Raw genomic sequence first — 15,225 nt, 5'->3', positions numbered from 1 at the left:
GGGTGTTGCCGACAGCACTGAGCAGATCTGGATCGGGCTTTGAAGATCCTGATTGCCAGATCCCGCTGCCATTTGCCACAATTGCTTCAGACGCTCCCGAGTCCCGTCGCAACAAGACACTATGCTCTCTGTGCTGGCCAAAATGATGATATTACCAGGTTTGATTGGACACTCAAATATTACGGTATGAATAACTAAAGGTGGACCCGGAGCCCGCTTTCTTTGGCATCACGATTCTGTCGCTAAACCCTCTGTCTGCACAAGAAATCACGATACTAATTGCTTCAGTCGGCAATCCGCTCTCTAGCCAGAGGACCACCCTCGGCGACGAACATATACACAGACCGTTGGTCAACTACAGGACGTCCTTCATGCTCTTTTTGGCTGATCCTCGCTCCAATGGCTTTGGCTGGGTAGGCGCGGGTTTCCACCCGATCTTTGAAGCCGTTAGTATACATTGGCCGTGAAGCGAGCATAACCGCAATCCTCACCATCCAGATAATCTGAAAAGTAGCCGGCACGCTGCCATCCTCGTTGCCATGCAATGCTACGTAACGCATCAGCGCCGCGAATAACCAAGGGGACATGTCCAGGTGCTTGCCTTTGTATATCGCCGAAGCAGCCGCCAGCGTATCCCGATGGATAAAGTTCCTCCTAGAGGCAGATCAGCAGCGTGCCCTATTGGATACGATGGAGATTCGCTGCGCGCACCGTCCGACGATAGCATTGCTTTCACCCATGTCTTGCAAGTCCTCCATCAGCTCGAACATACTCGGGTACGCAACGCGAACTTCGTCAATGTCTACGGTGAGGAGCGTAAAGCCGGCGCGTCCCAAGAGGTTTGATACGTCGCGGGTGTCTAAGGCAGATCGTAACTCAACTCTCAGCGGGCTGCTGATCGTACCGAAAAGCCTTACCGGTCATGGGGGATACGTGGGGTGAAATGCCTCCCTCGCGTTCCAGTTCCGCAAGCTGCAGAGACGTTCTGCAAATAGACACGATCAGGATGAGTTACGCAGAATAGTACTGCTACTTCGTACCGAGGAGGGTATTAATCCAGTACTCACCGGAGCTCGAAGAGTGTGTCGCCGCCAAACATTGCGCCAATGAAGACGCCGTCCGGCTTCAGCGCCTCCTTGATCTGCACGAGTACGCCTGCCGTTTCAGCGCAGTGAGTCATGGCGAAAAGCATAAGGGGAAGCAAATTGCGAATACCAGGAAGGTCGTTAATCCAGTGGAGACTCAGACATGAGACGATCGCTTCCTGCGAGTTGGGCTCCACGACATCAAGTAGACGTTCCTCGTCTGCGTGTATTCGTTCCACTTCCACTGTCATATCACCCAATCGGCATTTATAGATTCTTAGATACCTATAGTGGTGCTTACCTTCGAATTCTGAATCTGGATCGCGGTGCAGGAGCTTCTCTACGAGACGCAGGGTAAGTCCCTGGCATATGCCCGCGTCAACGAAGACAAACCGCTCGATTCCAGCAGTACAGCTTTGTTCGTGACCTCTGCATCGAGTAGCTTAGAAAAATGACCGGGCCCAGAGCCCAGATCCAATATTGTATTGAATTTCCGCTTGATATCCTGGTAATTCCAAATCTTGAGTCTACGTCTACGGCTGAGATTCCCGGACTCACCAGCAGTCTCTCAATCATCCTGTCAGCAACTTCATCCCTGACATAGTCCGTCGTCCGACTCCTTGCGCCCCCATCTCGCGTCGCCGACCGGTCTCGCTGGAGAACCTTGGCGTGCCGGTCGAAGACCTGGTAGGGTCCGACGGTGTTGGGACCCGACGGGGGGGACGGTGAATGCGAAGCGAAAGTCCGGACCCGCGATAAAGACAGGGGGATTCGACGATGCATGCGTAAAGGAGCGGATGAGGGAAGTGAGGTAATTACGGACGCGTCGCGTCAACGTCGCGCTCCGGCGGCGTTCGCTCTTTCCTAAGTACTCCCCCCTCGACTTCAACCTATTCTACTGTCTCTATATACTTCTACTTTCCCTTCCCTCTTTTTTCTGGAAGACCGACAGCTGCGATACCAAGCACGGCGTCTGCGTAGTCCTTTCGCTCCTTCCCATCCACCCCAGGATGGACCTCGCGATATCGCCCGCGAAGAAAGGCCGTCAAGCTCCCCACTGCAAGAAATGTAGCGTTCCGACGAAAGGCCACCGGTGCCCGTATCGAGCTAGGCGTGTTACTACTGCCACGACTAGTACTACCACTCGCCCGAAGCGCCCTTCAAGACGGTACTCTGCTCGCTTCTGCCCGGAGACGGTAGCAATGGATTCGCAAGACCCAACGCTCCAGGATGAGCTGGAGATGATTGGGATAGCAGATGCGGTTGAGAAATCGCACGTACGCTTGTCTCGAGGACGAAGGCGCTCCGAGGATCCAGGTGGTCGTGGACGTGTCATATTCTGCTCTAATCTCCCGTCCGGATCTCGTGTCGAGGCTCCATCTGGTGAGGTTTGTGGGTCTGCTCCCAGTCCCGCCTCAAGTCCATCCCTTTCCTCGGCTAGTGATACGCATGTACAACTCCCGCCTTACGCCGTGAGTACTCATCCACTGGCGTCCACGGGATCCGAAATGCGCGACGCGAGCCTCGTAGATCCCGCGGACAGGCTCACGCCCACCCTCGAAACCTCTGTGGCTGAAGTTGAATGCCTTGTCTCTGGTGCTTCTCCTGCTCCCATCACTGTTCAACACGCTCTAGGGGCTTCTGAGCCTGTCTCGTCGGGGTCGCTTGTCTCAGTCGACGAAGTCTATGAGATGGTCGCCGAATGCTTGGTTGATCCCCGTGCATCCTCGGAAGGTGCACCGCTGGCACGGCGTCCCCCTGCGAATGTATATTCCGAGTCTATCTCCTCAGCGTCTCTCGGCTCCGAGGAAGTGCTCGGGCTGCTCAAGACTCGGATGGCGGATACTTCGTTGGAAGATACGCCTCGGGTGAGGCGTCGCCCCGCGAACCATGATGTCTCCCCGTTGTCCGGGGAAGATTCGACGAGTGAGTTTTGTGTCGCTCAACCTGTAACTTACCGTTATAATCCAGGTGTATTAGATGCTGGCCCCGCCTTTAATGCTCATTACGTTAAACATGAGGACCCCTTTATAGCTTCTGGGGCCTTGAACAGGGACTTGGTCGATGGCAAGAATGTAGAGAGTTGGCAGGCCCGTGACTACGGCATTCAATGGGGTGCTCCAGGTGCTCCGTCCGTCCCACAAGTTAACCTGCTCAAACTCCGCGCGAACGTGGCATGCAAGCCGGCCAAATCCCCAGCCAAGAAGAAGCTTCCTCACAGTGACTGGATACAGGACCTGTTCCGTGCTGGTGGTGGACCTGTCACTTGTGTACATCTGGCCTCTCTACAGGATGCTCGACACTTCGAGACGGTTGCCCGAGATCGCGGGGTGTCTACTGGCTACCTCCCTGTCCACGATGGGTCGATCTTGTTCCTCTTTACCAGCGGTTCGCCTGAGCCTATTGCGCGCGTGATCCAGAATTACTCTCGTCATGGGAAGAAGGAGCGATCTAGGATGCTTTTGTTAGCTTGTTTTGGTACCCTGGCGTTTGCTCTCGTACTTGGCTTTGCGTTCGCTCGAGCTCGCTTTCTTTCGAATAACTCCACGGCATTTGCTGGACTTTGCAGCTGTGCTTCTTCTCTATGATGGGAGTATTTCATACCTTATGGGCATCGTCTGGCGACCTTTTCTTCCTGCAACGTGTTCTCGTCTTTTTCACGGATACCTCCTTCCGCGACCTTGTACCGCTTGCCTCATGCACCTGCGACTACCTTCTCCGTATGCTAGTGTGGCTTTTGTTCCCGTATAAGACAATATTCTCGGTAAGCCGTCCAGTCCGTGAGGTACATTCAGTTGGTCTCCGCATCAACTAGATACTGAGGGGTAGACAATCATAAGCCTTTTTGGCATACCTTCATCGTGTCAACTTTCTTCTACTTGAATGTTGCGGCCTAGGTATCACGCCGGAGAAATTCAGGTATCGTAGCAGACACCCCCCTTGTTCTCGGCAAGATCTGTATCAGTATACCTCCTGTAAGATACTTCTCACATCTTGACACAGCTGTGTTGGTTGAGACATCCTGGTTAAGAATAGTCTGGATGGCCTGCTCCAGGCACATTTATAGATCCCTGATCGACGAACGATGGCTTCATTGAATGGATTCCAGATGTGATCATCCGACATGCTGCGACTGCACTTTATTCGCTGCCACCTCCACCTGCAAGCTGGCCGCCAAACACAAGGCAAACATCCGGACGGGTACGCCTCGGCCACCGCCACAAAGTAAGCGCAGCGCGGAGGAACTTGGCCTAGAGGCGGTGCATCTTCTCGCGATACACCGTCCTCCGAAATAACCGTTCACCTTGACCCTACACTTATATACCCCCGCGTGCGAAGAACAGCGGTAGGGATACAGCATGTCCAACCAAGACCGTGGACAGTACCAGCCAGGCCCCGAGCAGGATCAGGAAGGGACGACCAGCAACGGAGACGAGCTCCCGACTTACGACGATCTCGCCGCGGCCAGCGGGCCTAATTCAAGGTGCGTGGCTGGACGGTGGGCCCAGTTACGATGCTGAATACTGGGTTAAAGGTTCGGTCGGTGGCGGGGATGGGTGGAGAAGAGGTGAGTCGACGCCACTCACGCTGTCTGTCTGCCTTCACCAACCCTTGTCTCTGCGAATAAGAGCTGCGGAACGATATGCAGACCTCACACCGGCGGTACGGGAGCAGCGACGAGCAAGAGGGTGGGATGTATGTCCAGTTTCGTTCCCATAAAGGTGCCCACAACAACTTAACGCATCGTGCCCTTGAAGATAGAACCTCCTCAGCCGCCCCCGCCACCGCCGGACACTCAGAAACCCCTCCCCCCTTTAGTTGTAAATCAGCCACCCACCCCCGGCATGCTCCATGTGCAGACGACGAACATGACCATGCCCCCCATATCCCCCTTCTTCACCCCCGACCGCACACCGCCCGTCATCCCCCAATCCATCCCACCCTCACACCTCAGACTGAGCAACTTCGGCTCCCGCTTTCTGCCACACACCACGTCCCCCATCCGTTCCCTCTTGCCCCTACCCGGAGATCGCATGCTGCTGATCGGCCACGATGACGGGTTATCGGTGCTGGACATGTTTCCTCAGGAATGGACGGACGGAGGGCTAACCACTAAAGGCCCCAGCGACGCACAGGCCAAGCTGATCTGGCAAGGTGAAGGGTATGCGAAGATCACCCGGCTGTACGCTCCCTACTGATGTGCTCATGGTAGGGTCTATCAGATGTCGTATCTCGAGGTCGAGAGTAACGGGAGCAGCACGCCCCAGGGTGTGGTCTTAGCACTTGTTGGGCATCCGGAGAGCGACACACCGAAGGATCAGGAGTCCTTCCGAAGCCTAAGGCTATATAGTCTCGCAAGCCTCGCGAGTTTAGCCCGGTGGGCAACGACACAAAAGGTGAAGGCTGCATCGACCCCACTACGTAGACATGCTATCACTCATACGCTTTGCAGAACGCCCGCCCCTTAGACCTACGCAGGCCAGGGAACTGGCAGCCCCAGCAAACGGCGATCAAGAAGAAACACCACTCCTCCACGCACAGCCTCACCAAGGGTCTCAAGTCGCTCATCCTCGACACCCCCAGTGGCTCGCAGCACCGCGAGCACACGGACCGCCGCGCCTCCTTCTCTCCCGGCTCGACCAAGTCTACGGCCACGCTGAGCCCGAGCTCCTCCATCACGCGCCTGGACACGCCGTTTAACGCGAGCAGCGAGAGCCTCGCGCCCGTGCGCAGCAACTCTGGCGACTCGGGGTGGGACGTGGTGGACGAGCTGCCGCTGCGGTGGGCGACGGACTTCGTGCCGCTTGCGGGGGCGCGCTTGGCGCATACGTCCGTGCTGTCGTATGATCTGTATAAAGACCAGAATAAGAAGGGGGGAGGGACGCTGCTTGCGGTCGCTACGAAGAATAACATTCTGTTGTACGAGACACCCAGGGGTGAACGCGCCTTTACTTTCGTCAAGGTCAGTACTGCATCGTGTAAAGATGGCGGCACCAGTTATTATCCTAACTCGCAATTGGGTTTGTAGGAATTCTACACACCTTTCCATGCACGGTCCGTATCGTTCGTTCACCAAACCTACCCAGACACGATTGCGCGCAGCGTCTCCGACGTCGCGCACGTCCGCGAATCCTCCTCAGGGCGAAAATCTCACCAGCGGCACTCGTCAATGATTGGCCGCTTCCTGAACTACGGCAACCAGCTCTGCCTCTTCGTCATCTTCGAAAAGAAGGCGGGCATCATCCGCATCGCGGACGCGTCTGTCGGCGAGGTCGAGATGTACGAGGGCGCGAGTGCCAACAGCCTATCGCCGACGTCCTCGAGTGCGCGGCGCTCGCGCTTGTCGATGGATGGAGGGCATATTGGATTTGCGAAGGAAACCAAGGGCGCGTGGCTCCCGCCGCAAAGAGTCGAGATCCCGATGACTATGAACTCGTCCTCGCGGCACCACGGCCTCACGCAGGGCATGTACTGTCTGTCCAGGGGGCGGGTGACGCATCTGTTTGCCTCACCGCTGCCTGCAAATGTGCCAGCAACGCCGCCTGTCCTCGCTCTGCATTGGAACTATACGCCGAAGCATGTCATCCCGCGCGTATGTCTACCGGACGAAGATGATGATATCACACAGCCTTTCTTGCAGCTCGTTGGCTTGGGCGACGACGGCATCGAAGTGCAGGAGCTGCCTCTTTCTGCACTTGCGTCGAGTAAGGGCAAGGGTCGGGCGTTCGAGCCCGTCCGGGCTTACGTGGATCTTGGCGGGGACACTGACTTCTTGTGCACCGGTGGACAATGGCATCGGCCGCTGTTTGCGCATCTCAACCGTAGCTACTCCACTGCAAGCACGCTCTCCAATTCTTCGTTCGATAGCTTGTCGACAGACGAGATCAGGTCGAAGTTGGCGAGAGAGGAGGGCATCTACTGTTGGATCAAGAAGGGGTATGAGGACTTTAGGATATTCTGGGTCGGCGGTACCGGAAGTGTAATCGACGACGAAGAATCTAGTGAATATTGAGGTTTGGATACAGCACGTCGGTATGTATAGTATATGTAAGAGCACACAATCCATGATGGTCGAACTATTCCGGTATAATTAAAATAGTATGCTGTACAACATGAGCAGGGTATGCTCTCGGAGAGTCCGTAACTCAAGCATAATCATGACTGTCCAGACCCACTCGGCTCTCCCGAACTATTGTTATTACCTCGTAAGACAACAAACGACTTCGGCCGTTCTGCGTCGTCCGACGACGGTATTCCACTCTCTGACCTCCTTGATCTCGGCTCTTCACTTGCTCTCCCGGCGGGTTTGCGGTCCCTGATAACCACAAACGACTTGCCTGACGCCTGTGGCTGCTCATCCGGAGCGCTCTCATCTAGCTGCAGCGGGTTACCCTCGCTGTACCGCCTAGGTTTACGGAGGTTGAACCAGTGTTTCTTCTTGGGCTGGATCATCTCGGAAGTCCAATCGTCGTCCACCGTCTGCTCTTGTTCGTGCGTAGCACGCTGCGGCTCCGGCTGTAATCTACTGTTCTCCACTGCCGCGCTCAGACTGCCCAGCATCGGCGCAGAAGACGCCGATGGGTTGAAGTACGAAGAAGCGTCTTCGATGATAGCAGTCTGGGACTTCGTCCGGACGTGCGCTGGGGGCATCGCGCCAGGCGGCAGATTTGACACGGGTGGGAGTGCGACGGCTTGTCGCGGTTGGCTCGCGATACTTGGTGTGGGCGGTGGTGAGTCGTCATCCTCGGGTCTCAGCCTAGGTGTCCCGAGGGTATGCGACGAGCCAGCTCTCCTATCCACGGACGGGAACGAAACAGTAGAGCCAGAAGCGATGTCGTAAGGATTATCGTAGTGTGCGCGTCCCCCGCCGACCCTCGTAAACCCAGACTTGTTCGTCGACGTCTCGGGAAGGGACGGAGCTTGGTTATCCACCGGACTATACCCCGGCCTGGGGAAGGGCTGCCACGATCCCATGATGAACCCACTTTCATCGTCGCTGTCCTCCCGGTACGGTCGGAGGGCTTGCTCGGGCCGGAGGACCGACGGTGGGGCGGAGTGACTTTGGCTCGGTGTAGCCAACTTCTGCGGCCGCGACAGCGCAAATTCCGGTTGCTGCTGGGGTATTTCCGCTGCGCGGTAGTGTGTCCGCCTGCGCGAGCGATGGCCGCCCCGCCTGGAGCCACAGCAGCCCAGCAGCCCGCAAGCCCCGAAGAGCCCGCTGTCGACGACGTGCCTGCTCCTGTCAAAGCCCACGCCGCCGAATATACGGACGGCAGCCTCGATAAGTTTGACGATCAGCATCAGAAGGTATGCCAAGTATATCAGGCCCAGGATGAACAGGATCGCATATGATACCCATGCTCCTGCTGGTTCACCTATGGATACCTAAGAAAGTGATCAGTTGCTGCTCAGACAAATGGATAGCCCGTACTCACCGTGGGCGTTAATATGACGAGTAAAACAGCAATGACAATCCTGGCGACGCAGAACAAGAAGCTGATCAAACCCATACTAGCTCCTTGGCCCCAGGGCAGCCACAAGCTTGTAGCGAGTGCCGTCCCAAGCTCTACAACCAGGATGATAATCGCCTGCGCCGTCCCGCTCTTCTGGCCACACCCAATAGTGACTCCAAACACTAAGTTCGTCGCGAACAGCAAGCACGCAAACAACTGGCTCCCGTGCCGATAATGGTTATACAGCGGTCCAAAACTGAGCAGCGTGCGCGTCTCGTCGTACAGCTTATTCGTGCTCGTGAGCGTCAACCGTATGACGAGGAAGAAGGGAATGATGACCGAGAACACCGCGAACGACAGCGCCGCGAGCACGATCGACGCCAGGCTCGCGTGCCCGCGCCCGAGCGTCATCTGGTAGCACGAGAAGATCGTGATGGGCAGGTGGAACAGGATGAGGATGCGCACGAGGTTCCCGTGCAGCACGCTCCAGTGGAACGAGTTCGGGCCGGGGCGCAGCTTCCACCAGCTCTTGCCTGCCATCGGGATCTTCGTGGCCGCGCGCAGGATGAAGTGCCCGTTGAGGGACTTGTCCTCCTCGGCGGGGCTCCCCGTCGTGCCCACGCCGTCGAGCAGGTCCTTGCTCCCCGCCGAGTAGCGCGGGCTGCGTGTGCCCGTGGCGAGGCCGAGGCGAGAGGGCGGCCGGCCGAGCGTGATTGTGCCGGAGAGGAGGGACGCGAGCCAGTCGATGAACCAGACGAGCAGGGAGAGCACGATTGTCGCGGCGATGATGGCGAGGAAGAGGGCGAGGCAGATGCCGAAGAGGTCGCGGGGGCGCAGGCCGACTGTGTAGGCGAAGGACTCGATGCCGTTCGATGCGCCCGGTGGGAGGCTGAAGATGGTGTTGGAGACGGAAGTGTCGATGTACAGGACACTGTTGGGATCGGACAGCTGGTCGGCAAAATTGGAGGGTGGATTGAAGGGCGGGACGGAGAGCGGATTCCACAGGAGTGAATCGTCGTTTGCGCCACCCTGAGTTAGTGTCATGTCTGGACGGTGTCAGAGAGCAGGGAGAACCAAGGAGACAACTGCTCACTATATGAGAGCATAGACCAAGCAGTTTGAGAGAGCAAGGGATCTACAGCACGGGGTTACAACACGATTAATATATATTGCGGGAGGTACGTACAGACGAAGGAAGGCCATTGGACAGCGACCATGGCTAGCGCTGCGGACCACTGCGTATGGAATATGATGTCCCTCATTGACGGAGTACCTGTACAACATCAATAGGAGTCCCGACAAGGAAGTCTGCCCTAATCACCGAATCTCATGAGTGCTGGAGACTTCGCCAAACGTTCACCACTGATCGCACTAGCTAGGATGAACCCCAGACTTTCCGCCCGAGACCAGAGGCCCGGACCCATGCGAGAGGCACCTCTTCCCCATGCAGATACTATCCTGGCGAGGCCGACGACGACCCAATATGCAATCGTAAGCGCGACGGTGAACCAGAACACGACGATCGCATGGCCATAGACGTAGCCCATTACACCTGGGCTGAGGGGCGTAACGTAGACGTCGACGCAGAGGATCTCATTGCTGAAAGGATCGACGGCCTTGATTCGGGTGTCAAGCGTAACGAGCTCGTAGGACTGGCGGTTTAATGTGACCGTGGTGGCTAGTGCGAATGGACCTGCGGGGAGGGGGCAGTATCTATCGTACGGGTTGACCTGGTCGTACACAGGAGACGGCGGCTGGATGGTGCTACATAGATACGAGCTATTGTCGAACACCGCGAATGTAAGCATTTCGGTGTCGGTGAATAGCGTAGCTACATGGCTGTTGGACTAGATAACTCCATAGAAGACTCGTATACGCACCAAGATTATTGCTCCCATCAGCCCGACCAGAGATATTCTGCGGGCTCTCCCCCAGCACGGTCACATTCAGATACTTCCCCAGGGAGTCATTCTGCAACAACTGCGCATATACCGTCGAGACATTGAGCTTGACGTCGTGGTTGCCGGAGAAGCAGTCATGAAAGGGCACGGTGGCGGGCTGCGCGTAGGAACCGTAGAAGAGAGTCGTCAGGAAGAACAGAAACCAGGAAAGGCGGTTAAGCGGAGCGAAGAGACGGTCCATAGGAAAAGCTGGCTGCTAAAGTCGCAGGAGGGGACAAGCCATGCAGACTCCACAACGCAGAGGCAACGAAATAATCAGGATCACCGTGGCCTGCAGCTCGGTTCACCGGCACTAGAAGGACGTGGGAATCTCTGAGCGGCTATGTACTCCCGACCGAAGCGTAACAAAGCGGGCTGTTCTGCCAGCTGTGGGTGTGGACTGTGGCCACGGGAGGGGCGATTGAGAAAACGTGGCTTTGTGTTACGGCTAGTGTTACCTCAACTGAAGACACCGTCAGAGGCTTATTACAGGCGTCAGGCGGAATTGTAGAAAACCATCAGGGTACGAAATGACCGCGAAGTCGACTCTGACTACGCTTCACCCAGTCCGTCGACTCCACCTCCGACGCTCGCGCACGACGCCGTTTGTCTCCCCTTGCCAATGCCTACTATCATTTTGGGGGTTCTGTCAAAGTCAGATTTTTGACAGAACTCCGAAATCTCAACAAATATGTAACGGGTGACTTAGCGGATTGGTACATAGGTGAATTGTAACCCGTAGAGAACGCCTGTGAAGTCAGAACTGTCATATCTTCTACCATTGTTGAATGGGAGGACGAACACTGTCCAAACAGCCCAGTGTAATCATGAGAAACAGGCCTGATGTATTAGATCTCTGGGCCTACAGTCTTCCGGCAAATATCGGCTCACTGGGGAACACTGTATTATGTATAGCTAAACATGGTTCACCCACCCGATTGGTGTTAAAGCAATTCCAACTGCTCCTATCGTATGTTTGACAGAAGTGCAAGGGTCCTGGGTGTGACAAATGCGTGACGAAATTGGCGCGGATTCCTTACTGTGACTCGCGTGTGACGCTTTGACAGAACTACCTGCGACTGTGGGTCCGTCACCGGCATCTCTCTCTATTATTTTTTGCCCAGTCAATTGAGGTGGTTATTTGCGCAGATGGTACTTAGGAGGGTTTATTATGATGCCTGACTGAAAGTAAAATGATTGTCCAAGGAGCGGGCCTGTGGCAGGCTGTTTTCCGAGATCTTGACAGAACCCCCAAAATGATAGTACTTGCAACAGCAGCCAGCTCTGCTGTCCTGTGGTACTGTACCGATACGACCTTAGGCAACGTCCCGTGTCCCGAGAGGTCCGTCGCCGTTGCCTATTTTGAGATTTGTCCCGTGTCCCGGACACCTCGTTGCTTGGGGCCCCGGAGCCTAAATCCGCGCTAAATGGGGAAAAATGAACAAATTTATTCGCAGGTGCTTTGGAAACCCTCTTGAAGCTTCTTCTGAGTCTTCTCTCAGCGATTTGAGCCTCAGATCTATCTGAGGAGTGTATCAACATTGCATTACCCTCACCTTAGTACGCGCAACTGCAGGTTGCGTTGCATGTGTCCCTTGTCCCGACGGAGACGTTGCTTGACCTGCCACATTCCCACGGTGAATTACATAAGCCGTTGCGTTGCCTAAGGTCGTATCGGTACAGTAGTCGCTTGCCGCGACTTGGTTTGCAATGTTCGTGATGTTGAGAAATACATTGCGATGCGGTCCTGGACTTCACGCTAGTTGTACCACCTTTACGGCCACCCTGTCTACACGCGTAGGGTCCGTGGAGGTAGTATCGCAAAGGTATGTTCCCTCCCACCCCCCTGCGCGCGCCCCTCTCTCGGTCGAGTTGCTCAGGTTCCTGCGCCCGGTGGTATAGCTTGGTACCTTGAGTTCAGTACCAGACCATCTGGCTTGGCGGAAACCTGCTTCGCCGAGACTGTGTACGCACTTTATCTCGACCGGCGACAACAACCCTCCGTAGGCTCGGTATCTTCGCGCCGCTCCACGAAGTCCCTGTGCTATTTCTGCTCTGCAGCGAGCCGGTTCGCTTCCAGGGTCTTCCAGCCTGCTCATCCCTGTCGCACAACCCTGCTCAAGCATTCCCCGCAAGGAAGGTATCCTTACTTGTAGTCGACCAAGCATTTTATCTCAGCTGGAATCTCCCGGAAGGGGGGATTGCTTAAGTATTCTTCGAACAACGACTCGGGTTCGATGTCTCGACGAACACAACTATATCGTAACATAACATCCCTCCAAGGCACTTTACGGTCCACTCATTCATGCGTCCATGCTAGTTCATGCTGTACCCCTCATTCTCGATATCCATGGGCGCCCACGGAGCACGGACTTCAGTTTCTGCTCTACCCTCGGACGTCCGCGGGAACCTCCCGCCGACGTCTCGGGTCCCCGGCATGCCTACACATACACCCTGCGGCGTCCTATCAGTGCTACATACTCATCAAGGTCTTTACTGAACGCTTTTGCGGCCTCAGAACGAATCTTCCGTCATGCTCTGTAACCGGGTGAAGTCGTATTGATGCTGGCAAGGCCGCATGTCCCTTGGAAGGACAGTCAGCCAGGTGGCGGGACGTCGTATGAAGGGTTTTCCGTTCCAGATCATCTCCTCTTCCTACCGGCACTGTAATTGCTCTAGCCTTCGTGTATCAACATGTCACTTCCATTGTCTTATGTACGTTAGACTGGAATACTACATTATCTCCTCACTGTCTAATGTTGAATCGACTTCCCGGTGATCCTACGTACAAGATTCAAGATCGCAAGACTAGTAGACTGCATGGTCTAACATGCAATCAGTTAGTGCTACATGCCAAGTCTTGGTCCAACCCGAACTCCGAAGACGAATTTCACGACGAGTTCACGACCTTCGCGATCGTCTTGCTTAGTGACGACGAGCAGTGTGACGCTTGTCACTTTTCTGTAGTTTCTTGCCGACGGCACACTAGTGGCGAATGCGGTCCGCAGCGTGGCACTCTTGCCTTCATCCCGCCACAAGGCGGTCATCGTCCCTCGTGCTTGAGAGGGTCTTTGCTTCGCCTCTGTCTGTCTTGTTCGTGTCGTTGAGCACTAATCCATAATTCGCGTCGGATAAATTGCCCAGTTACCCTTCCGAGAGGCCCCGTTCCACCATGATCGTCGATCCCAATAAAACCCCCACCTCTCCACCGCCGCCATACACCCTGGAGGATACCGCTGAGCCCCCTGCGGCCTCTTCGCACTCTCATGCTCACGCTGCATTTGGGCCCACACCGCTTGCGCAGCAGCCGGAGACGCTGCTCCCGTACTATGACCCGCGCAGTCCGTATTCGGTGGAGCAGGCGGGAGTGAGGGCTAGGAAGAGGTTTATTGGCGCGCTGTTCTGGGCTATCGTATTGGTCCTTGTTGCTGGGATGATTACTGGCACGGGGGTCAGCGCGCGTCGTCGCTGAAGTGGTGAGTCTGGAGAGGGATTGTACGGGAGGATGTTCTGATGTTCAATTATTGCAGGACCCTCATTATACGTCTGGAGGGCAAGTCTGTGGCCTTTGGATGCCTCTATGCCACCACGATCTACCTACCTGGACTAATATCGACGACCGGATTGCATGCCCGGGGCTCTCCGTCGGAGGGTGATATGTTGCGTGTTGATCCATGATGTAGATGGAAGTGTAAGCTGCCGTTAATCTGTATATCGATTGATTCCGGTGGCGTAACATCCTGTCAGTAGGCGGTTCTTTGACGTGAGACCTCAGACTCTTGGTCTCTGGACTTGTACAGAAGCGCTACATTATTTGACTTGGAGGGAATACTTGTGACTTTTTTGTGCAAGTAATCCCCTTCTGTTGCGTATGGGTACGTGTTGGAAGGTTCTGTAGAAGAAGTCTATGTTATATTTGTGCTGTAAATGAAGATATATAACGAGCGTCCCGCTGTAAGACCCCTACGGAGTTCGTATGCCTTGGCCGGTGCTACGGTCTGGAATGATCATCGCGTGGAACTGCGAGCCGGGCCCGGGTGGTCGGCAGGACCACTCTAACTGTCACGGTGAAATGTGTCGTTTCCTCGCGTGGGCGTTGATTGTATCCTTGTCTTCCATTTTCTCTCTTGTTCCCCTTCGTCGACCACCCTCGCTGGCTCGCTACCATTCACGGCTGTCTACAATGGCTGTTTATGATGAACTGCTCGTGCACTGGCACAATGCCGGACGTGAATCTCGAAATCATGGATGGACTGAGGGATGAGCACAATGGGCAGGTGAGTGGATGACTTCCCGTAAGCATTTAGAACGCGTTTTGAGCAGTTCTAAATCTCTAAACGCATCAAGCCGAGATGCCGTCTTGTCACGCTCTCGCTTAGACCAAGTTTTGATGAGGCTCGCCGAGCAAAAACCGTCTCTAAACTTTAAATCTAGCAGGGGGGGTCGACCCCCCTTTCCAAATCTCCAGACGACTCTAAACGCTCGCTTAGCCTCGGTTGAGGTCCGCGTATCAAACCTGCCATCAGCACCTGCTAAATTGAGCGATCCGCTCGCCATAAATGGAAAGCGACCTCATGGTCGTGACTTGCAGTCGTCGAGCGTTGGTCTAGCATTACGGATGGGACGAACTGTTCTATTTTGCCATTGCACCCTGGCAGCGAGTGTGACCAGGTACGCTGATGGCATTTAGAACTGCGAAATCTAGAATTTTGGCTTACGGGAAGTCATCCAGTATGTCTGTCCATG

At 55.3% G+C, this 15,225-nt stretch overlaps 5 protein-coding genes across 5 annotated transcripts; 3 read left to right on the top strand and 2 right to left on the bottom strand.

Moving 5' to 3' along the window:
- Positions 1–132: 132 nt before the first annotated feature.
- GLOTRDRAFT_113823 (S-adenosyl-L-methionine-dependent methyltransferase) lies at positions 133–1,868 on the bottom strand (the record flags this gene model as incomplete). The annotated part of the gene is made up of 10 exons (XM_007863901.1): positions 133–436; positions 492–547; positions 602–654; positions 712–859; positions 918–985; positions 1,068–1,155; positions 1,216–1,329; positions 1,387–1,425; positions 1,479–1,590; positions 1,644–1,868. 10 exons carry the CDS (start codon positions 1,866–1,868, stop codon positions 356–358), a joined length of 984 nt encoding a protein of 327 aa, XP_007862092.1. The 3' UTR covers positions 133–355.
- A 227-nt stretch (positions 1,869–2,095) lies between these two features.
- On the top strand, positions 2,096–3,673 carry GLOTRDRAFT_125297 (uncharacterized protein; the record flags this gene model as incomplete). The annotated part of the gene is made up of 1 exon (XM_007863900.1): positions 2,096–3,673. One exon carries the CDS (start codon positions 2,096–2,098, stop codon positions 3,671–3,673), a length of 1,578 nt encoding a protein of 525 aa, XP_007862091.1.
- A 771-nt stretch (positions 3,674–4,444) lies between these two features.
- Positions 4,445–7,098, top strand: GLOTRDRAFT_135977 (uncharacterized protein; the record flags this gene model as incomplete). The annotated part of the gene is made up of 7 exons (XM_007863899.1): positions 4,445–4,569; positions 4,621–4,653; positions 4,715–4,781; positions 4,844–5,247; positions 5,299–5,482; positions 5,539–6,048; positions 6,115–7,098. The coding sequence occupies 7 exons, from the start codon at positions 4,445–4,447 to the stop codon at positions 7,096–7,098; spliced, it is 2,307 nt and encodes a 768-aa protein (XP_007862090.1).
- Positions 7,053–10,681, bottom strand: GLOTRDRAFT_135976 (uncharacterized protein; the record flags this gene model as incomplete). The annotated part of the gene is made up of 6 exons (XM_007863898.1): positions 7,053–8,471; positions 8,522–9,585; positions 9,633–9,674; positions 9,726–9,812; positions 9,861–10,370; positions 10,420–10,681. 6 exons carry the CDS (start codon positions 10,679–10,681, stop codon positions 7,242–7,244), a joined length of 3,195 nt encoding a protein of 1,064 aa, XP_007862089.1. The 3' UTR covers positions 7,053–7,241.
- Positions 10,682–13,651: 2,970 nt separating this feature from the next.
- Positions 13,652–14,443, top strand: GLOTRDRAFT_135975 (uncharacterized protein; the record flags this gene model as incomplete). Its single annotated transcript, XM_007863897.1, has 3 exons — positions 13,652–13,955; positions 14,010–14,170; positions 14,227–14,443. The coding sequence occupies one exon, from the start codon at positions 13,652–13,654 to the stop codon at positions 13,949–13,951; it is 300 nt and encodes a 99-aa protein (XP_007862088.1). The 3' UTR covers positions 13,952–13,955; positions 14,010–14,170; positions 14,227–14,443.
- Positions 14,444–15,225: the final 782 nt, after the last annotated feature.

The sequence above is a fragment of the Gloeophyllum trabeum genome (genome assembly GCF_000344685.1).
Source record: "Gloeophyllum trabeum ATCC 11539 unplaced genomic scaffold GLOTRscaffold_00002, whole genome shotgun sequence".
NCBI lineage: Eukaryota > Fungi > Basidiomycota > Agaricomycetes > Gloeophyllales > Gloeophyllaceae > Gloeophyllum > Gloeophyllum trabeum.
The sequence above is the reverse complement of the archived record's forward strand: the minus strand, read 5'-3'. Positions and strand labels throughout refer to the sequence as shown.